At 39.2% G+C, this 8,263-nt stretch overlaps 1 protein-coding gene across 3 annotated transcripts in view; it reads left to right on the top strand.

Moving 5' to 3' along the window:
- Positions 1 to 8,263, top strand: part of Katnal1 (katanin catalytic subunit A1 like 1) — a 119,063-nt gene that overhangs the window by 97,377 nt on the left and 13,423 nt on the right. For all 3 annotated transcript variants that reach the window (XM_023715088.1, XM_023715090.1, XM_023715089.1), the window contains exons 7-8: positions 5,848 to 6,006; positions 6,621 to 6,747. In XM_023715088.1, coding sequence (XP_023570856.1) covers positions 5,848 to 6,006; positions 6,621 to 6,747 — 286 coding nt within the window. The remainder of the gene's footprint in view (positions 1 to 5,847; positions 6,007 to 6,620; positions 6,748 to 8,263) is intronic.

The raw sequence follows: 8,263 nt of genomic DNA, 5'->3' as shown, positions 1-8,263 counted from the left end.
TTTTTTTTTTGGCGGAACCAGGGATTGAACTCAGGCCCTTGTGCTTGCCAGGGAAGCGTTTATTCCACTGAGCCATCTCCCCAGCCCCGACCTGAACAGTTTGGACCATTTGTGGCATTTTGACTGCTTCTCACACCTTGAAGATTTATCCCTCTAGCATATTTTAAAATTTTTATTTGACACATATGTTTGAGTTGTGATCAAAATGCACAGTGAATGTTTAAATTTTAAAAAAATATCTCCTTCAAAAAACACCTCCTTCCTTGCTTTGAACGCTCTTTAAAAATTATAAAAAATATTCTATTTGTTTGTTTGTTTGGTACAGGGTTTTGCCACACAGCTCAGACTCTTAAAGATTGTTCTGTCTCAGCTGCCTCAGTGCTGGGACTACAGGTGTGTGCCACCACTCCTGGTTTTGATGGCTGGCATGGCATGCCTGGGGTTCTGGGGCCAGCATAGCCTACAGTACTAGGGATCAAACCTGGGTCCTTGTTCTTGCCAGGAAGCTTAGACCACTTAGCAATCTCCCCAGCCAGCTTTGAATACTGTTAACCACATGTGGAAGCTCTTCCAGGCTGTCATGTCCAAAAGCTTTTGGTTTGGTTTCTCTTTTCTCCTTTCCCCTGCTCATTCCCCCTTTCCTGTCATCTCCTCTCCTCTTCTCCTCTCTCTTTGTAGTAGCTGGGATTGAACCCAGGACCTTTTTCATGCTAGGTAAGTGTTCTACCACTAAGCTATACCTCCTCCCTTTTTAATTTTTTAAAATATTGAGATAGGGCCTCATTGAGTTGCCCAGGCTAACCTCAACCTTTAGATCCCTATGCCACAGTCTGCCAAGTAGCTGGGATTATAGCCATCACCACACCTGGTACAGTATACACTGTTTTCATTGGGATCTTATTATGTAGCCATGATGAATTGTATCGTTGCCATGGATGTCAAACCACAATCTTCTTTCTCTCCCTACAAGTTGAGTTGATATCATATGCCTCAAACCTCCAATTCTTTATCACATGGTTAATGTTCCTAGCATGGTCAGCTATCATCCTGAGTCTCATATGCGAGCATAAACTATACAGTGACCCTACATGTGTTACCTCATTAGCATAAAATGTCAGAACCCAATGTGAATAAGAAAGACACTCATTCACTCACTAAATTCCAAGGTACTAGAGGCTTCTCTCCAGATATTGGAGACAAAAGCAGTCCAAATGCTTTATTCCACAAAGTACAGTGAACTGATTCCAAAATTGATGAGAAAGAATCAGGATCTCTTTAAATAGAGACAAAGTATGTTTAGGTAAATACTCAGCAGGTAAGAGGAAATAAAGTCCTGGAGCTTGGGATTTGAGTTTGAGTTTAAATTATAAGGTGTAAGTGATAGTTGATGATAGTGTTGTGGCTTAATTTGTTCAGGACTTTTATAAAGGGAAATGAGCAAAAGATTTAGAATTGCTTTTGAAGTATAAGGGATGAAGGAGGAGGAAATCTGAAAGACACTGAAAATAGCCAGGATAAGAGTGTTGGATAAAAAGCAGTATTAGAGAACCCAATGTAGGGGGTAAAAAATACAGAAGGAAGACGATGCAGTGTGTCAGAAGTTTCAGAGATCAGAGGCAAGCCTGGGAGGTAAGATTGGAACAGAGGCATTGGAGTAGTAAATTACCTAATTTTAGTGAAATGATAGGCTAAAGTCAGATTGTACCCTATGAAGAAGAAATGGCATAAATCACTTCTGTATTTACTGTGAAGAGAAGGAGAGTTGGATACTAGCTAAAGAATTTATAGGGTCAAGTGAAGGATATTTTAAAAACTGACAGATTTACGTATGTTTCTATACTGAGGAAAAAGAGCCTTCAGACAAGGAGATGCAGGAAAGATGGGAGATGATTGAAGGAATAATGTCCTGAGGTGATGAAACTTACAGATAGCGTACTCATCTGTGAATATATGGATTCTGGGTCAGAAATTAACTCCTGTTGGAGGCAGTAACATTACTGACATTACAGGAGCTAAAAGGGCATTGAATGGGGGATATTAGAAAAGTATGAGCTTTTCTGTGTCTGTGCCCCATAATAGTGTCAATAGTATTGGTTAGCATTTAGTTTTCTTTCTTTTCTTTTTTGGAAGAACCAGGGATTGAACTCAGGCCCTTGCGCTTGCCAGGGAAGTGCTTATTCCACTGAGCCATCTCCCCAGCCCCTGCATTTAGTTTTCAAAATCTCAGTCTCACATGTAGTTAAAATCTCCCTACAAAGCAAACAAATTTTTATAAACTAGTAAATTGAAAAATGTGCGGTAGTGTGTGCCTCTAATCCCCGTATGAAGGCAGGCTGAGGCAGAAGGATTTGACTTGGAGCCCTGCCTAGCAACTTTGGGAGACCGTGTCTAAAAATTTAAAAATAAAGTCAAAAAATAAAAAGGGCAGGAAATATAGCTCATCGCCAAGTACCAGAGTTCAGTCCTTAATACCGCCCACATGCACAAACTATTACACACACGAAACAAAATTCTTGTGTGTCAGTTCTAGGTGATCCCTGATTGCTTTGTGTAACTAAATTTTATGGCTAGAAAGAGGCTTGGAAATTTTTGAATTTGGAGTTTATGGGACTTTAATGTATGTACAGTTTTCAAAATTTAAACCTCCAGAAGCTTATCAAACTCAATTAGCAACTAGCCTAGAATTCCTCTCCCTTATTCTGTATTAAACCATTATGCCAAAAAAGTAACATTGACAATCTAGCTAAACTCTCAATGAGGGCCGGGGAGATAGCTCAGTAGAATAAGTGCTTGCCTGGCCAGCACAAGGGCCTGAGCTTAATCCTCGGTTCTGCCAAAAAAGTAAAAAAATAAAAAATAAACTCAATGAAAGTGTGGAAAGGTGATACTTAAAAATTTATTACTCTTTAAGACTTAGAGGATTGGTTTCCTTAAGTCATTTTTATGCCTCACTGGTTTGTTTTTGTAGAATATTTGTTTTCAGAAATAAGCAATGAGTTTAGTTTTCAGTCTCTATTCAGTAACTTTCATCAGTAACACTTTTTAGCATGCATACTGTGGAACACATTAAACTGATGCATTTATAGCCAATTTGGTTGTTTGAATTATCATTGGAGTTAACTGAACTCCTAAGTGGATCTTTATCTTTGAGTAAAAGTTACGTAAGTGAATTGTGCAAAGTAGAATTTATCTTTTACAGCAGGAAAGACATGTGTGGTTCTACATGTGTCTCAGTTACTCTTCTCTCATTGCTGGGACAAATACCCGACACCCAGAATGAAGGAAGGAAAGGTTTATTTAGCTCACAATTACTGGAGATTTCAGTCCATACCCAGCTGGCTCCAAGGCAGAGTGGCACATGGCAGAGAGCAACCTTTCATGGCAGTAGCAAAGAGAAAGAACAAAATGGAGAAGTAGCAGCAGCAGTGGCTTCAGAGAACAAGTCTGTCTCCCTTAAGTTGCATTCAGGCTATCTGTTCCAGGCTGGATGTAGTACTCATACCCATAATCCCAACAGTACTAAGACCCATAATCCCAGCCTTGATCATGAATTAATCTCAAACTGTAGAAGTCTGTGCTCCATGACTGTATGAGGCTTTGGGGGAACAACTAAACACAAACCATAACATTCTGTCCCTGTACCCCCAAAGACTCTTGCGCATTCCTTCATGCAACAGGCATTTTAGTCCATCTCTAAGAATTGCTGAAGTCCTAACAGTTTCAGAATTGTTGAAAAGTCCAAGTCCCAAGTCTCCTCCAAGACCTAAGACAAACTCTTAGCTGTGATAACCTGTACAAATAAAAACAACATTCAATGGCCCAAGATAAACATTACCATTCCAAAAGTTAAAAACAATGGGAAAGGGCTGGGGAAAATAGCTCAGTAGAATAAGTGCTTCCCTGGCAAGCGCAAGGGCCTGAGTTCAATCCCCGGTTCCACAAACAAACAAACGACAACAACAACAACAAAAATGGGAAAATACAAAGCACTGGGACCAATATAAGTGCAAAATGCAATAGGGCAAACATTAATTCCTTTAGTTCCACATGGAACATCCAAAGCATTGATGAGTTGTGAGCTCCAAAGACTTTACATGGCTCTGCCCCTATGGCACTTTTGGTGTTGGCTCTCATGGCTTCTCTCTTAGGCCTTCTTTGATCCCTCCTTGGTGTTTTCTTTTGATGATCCACATTCCTGGCTTTTTCAAAGTTCTGGGGTTTCCACTGAATAGGCTTCTCCCTCAGAGCTTTATATACTGCTGTCCCAAGGGCACACTGCCTGGCCTCCCATGCCTTCTTCTGAAATCTGGGTGAAAGCCTGATTAACCTTAGAGCTCCTAAATTCTGTATGCACCTAAAACCAATGTCACATGGATAATACGAAGGTCTGCTGCCAGCTGGAGCAGTAGCTGGGTTTTCCTCTCTTTTGTCTGTAGGGGTCAAGTGCCTGGATTGCTCAGCACTCTAACCCTGATTCTGAGGAACAAATTTCTGTATGCCAGTGCCATCCTGGAACCTGGTTTGGCCACCAACGCCATTCTGGATCATGGGGCTCTGTGGCTTTCTCTTCAAGGCAAAGTCTGTCTTGCTTGCAATTCTGAGGCTGCAAAGGGTGGAGACCTGCTGCTTTCAGTGATGGCCTCAAGCCATCCTTTTGATTCTCTTGTTCCCTCTCTGCAATGTAGATCCTCTCAGCTATCTTTGCATTCCACAGCTTTATTGCAACTTCCTTTCTGGCCAAATGCACATCATTTTAAGTCATCTCGGCTCTTCATTCTCAACAACAATCTGGCTAAAACCCCCAACAATAGCCATACCATTGCCTCAATATTTGGCTGCTTTGACATTTCTTTTGCCAGATTAGTCCATCTCGATTAATCTCAGTCTCAGGCAATTTCTCTGGACACAAGCAAAATGCAGACAAACTTTCTGCCAAACCATAACACAAATCATCCAAAGTCCAACAGTCAATGCAGTACTTCTTCCCAGTAATAACCTTCCCAGCCTGGTGTTTACAGGCAGGATTTCTATCAGTCTTCTTGTCTTCTGAGCTCTGTACAGAATCTCCCATACACAGCAGCTGAAGCTGTTCTAGTGCTTCTTTTGTAGGTGACATCTCCGAACCTTTCCTGTCTCTTCCCATAAGCCATTCCCAAAAGCTTGTAATCTACATGGTCATGTTTAGTCACAACAGTGACCCCACTTCTCTGGTACCAAATTCCTTCTCATTTACTCTTCTGTTGTTGCTGGGCCAAGTACCTGACATTCAAAATGAAGGGAAGAAAGGTTTATTGGGCTCACAGTTAATGGAGATTTCAGTCCATACTCAGGTGGCTCCAAGGCAGAGTGGCACATAGCAGAGATCAACCTTTCATGGCAATGGCAAAGAGCAAGAACAAATGGAGAAGTAGCAGCAACAGTGGCTGCAGAGAGCAAGTCTGTCTCCCTTAAGTTGCATTCAGGCTATCCACCACAGGCTGAGTGTAGTACTCACATCCATAATCCCAGCAGCATTCGTACCCTTAATCCCATTGGCTCATGAGGTTAATCACAAACTCTAGAAGTCTGCTCCATGACTTCATAAAGCTTTGGGGGGACACCTAGATGCAAACCATAACATGTAATAGGAAATACCTTGTTTTCATTATGTTTCAACAGAAAAATCACTCTTAAGTAGTATGTAAGACTATATAGAATTACCTTGTGCTAAGCTCAGCAGAGTTTCTTTCTAAATGTACCTGAAGGTTCTTAATAGGAAAACTTTCATTACTAACAGTAAAAGTTGATTGTTCATGAAAAAAATTTAATCTGATCAGTCATTTTAAATTGATCTTCTTGAAATTTCAGGGTGTGCTGATGGTTGGACCCCCAGGAACTGGTAAGACTATGCTAGCTAAAGCTGTTGCCACTGAATGTGGTACAACATTCTTCAATGTTTCCTCTTCCACACTGACATCTAAATATAGAGGTGAATCTGAGAAGTTAGTCCGTCTGTTGTTTGAAATGGTGAGTTATGCATTAAGATTTCTTGTTTGCATAGATTCTGCCCCCTTAATCTAGTTGGTTCACCTAGGAGTCACTGTGAAAAGGACAGCGTGGTTGTATTCTGATAGTTTGGATATGCTCATGAGAAATGGGTGGTGGTGGATTTGGGAGGTAGTTGGTGTGCCTTCAGTGTATCTTCCTTCTGAATTAGGCCCTTTGGCACTCTGCAGTGGAAATGAGAAAACCTTGGCTAAGTGTGGGTTGATTGATGTTTTCTTCATGTCTAGTGAGCAGGTGAAATGGAAAGGTGTGTTTAATGTTTCTAGAACTCGGTTAGAAATTGTTCTCTATTAAAGTTTATTCCTTTCATGCTTAATGATAGAGGCTGACTTATCTTTTAAAGAAGTTTTCATTATGAAAATTTCCAAACACAAAATTAAAAACCATAGTATAGGAACCCAATGTATCTCTCATGCAACCTGTGACTACTTCAGTTAGCCTCCTTTATAACTAGATGGTAGCAGCATTAAAGCAGTGTGAACTTTTGTTTGCCAGTTTTAAAGAGATCTCATAGTTAGAAGTATTTGGACTGCTTTATGAAATCATTGATTTTTTTAAAAAATATTTTCACAAAGGCTAGGTTTTATGCCCCTACCACAATCTTCATTGATGAAATAGATTCCATCTGTAGTCGAAGAGGAACCTCTGATGAACATGAGGCAAGTCGCAGAGTGAAGTCTGAGCTCCTCATTCAGATGGATGGTAATTAGTGCTTAATTACTGTCTTTCACTTTTGAACATTTTATAGATTCATTCTTTAGAAGTTCTCATTAAGTAAAGTAGAAAACAGCTGGAGTTTAGTCATTTATTCATATAGTCCATCTTTTTCATGAATTGAAAAGGCTTTTGTTGTATACTTATGCATTGTGAAGCATTCCTGGTTATGAGGTTATAGAGAAAAGGTCTACTGTGACTCCCATTGAGCTTATTATTAAAACAGAGGCTCTAGAGATGCGCTCTAGATTCCCAGGGTCCTTAATTCCCTTTTAAAGAGTCTATAAGGTATAAACTGTTTCACTAATAATATCAAGAAATTATTTGTCTTTCTCACTGTCATTCTCTCACAAGTATATAGTGGAGTTTTCCAGCAGCTACACAACCTGACAATGTTATAGAAGTTGGAAAGCAGATGGGGGAATCTAGCTGTTTTCTATATAGTCAAATGTTAAAATGTTTGCAAAAGTCAGATACAATTTGGAGGGGTTTGAAAAGTGTATCTATTTTAGCATAAAAATTTTATTTGTTAACAAGTAATACGTGTATTTTTAAAGTTAATAATTTAAAGTGTTTTAATTTCTAATGGTAAATATTGATCAATAAACTCCATCACACACACACACACACACACACACACACACACACACTCATGAAACTTTGGAGCTCCCAGTGCATTTAAAAAATATAAAAAAAATACTGAGACCAGAAAATTTGAGGAGTGATCTAGATGAAAAGCGGACAACTGATCAGAACATTACAGCACACTGGGACAGATCCTGTAGCAGAAGTAGACCTGAGTGCACTGAAAACACAGCAGGAGCCATCCCACCTAGATTAGGGGCCAGCTCAGTTGAACTTGAAGGATTGGTCAGTGCTTTGCAGACATTTGGAAACCATAGAAGGAAGAAAGTTACAGGCTCTGAACTCCTCTTTCTCTTGTAATTCTGTGGTGAACAATAACTATTTAAGCAAACAATGAGAAAAAGCAAAAGAGGTGTTTAAAAATATCCAGACTGTATTAAAAATATTCAGGGTGTGTCAAAACATCTATGGTTATCACCCACCACGCATAGATACTTACTGAGTATTAATGTTTATTAAGTACGATGCCAGGCACTGTAACACAAAATAATGTACTGAACATTCCCTTAATGAGTTAGCATTGAAATGGTTTAATAATTTTTGAGGAAATCCATATTGAGCTGGGTTGCTATTTATCCAGTACTTAGTAATACCTGACTGGAAAATCATATCAATAGCTTGTGAGTTTTGAAAATTAAAAAAATACATATCCGTATATACATACACATACATACATACATACATATATGTACATGCACATGCATATATACATACGTGTGTATATATGTATATATATTGTGTGTATATGTGTGTGTATATATGTGTGTGTATATATATACACATAGATATATGTGTATATATAGTGTGTGTATATATGTGTGTGTGTATATATATACACACACACATATATATATATATA

Source organism: Octodon degus, unplaced genomic scaffold (assembly GCF_000260255.1).
Source record: "Octodon degus isolate 3935 unplaced genomic scaffold, OctDeg1.0 scaffold00038, whole genome shotgun sequence".
Classification (NCBI taxonomy): Eukaryota; Metazoa; Chordata; class Mammalia; order Rodentia; family Octodontidae; genus Octodon; species Octodon degus.
This window is presented reverse-complemented; position numbering and strand designations above follow the sequence as displayed.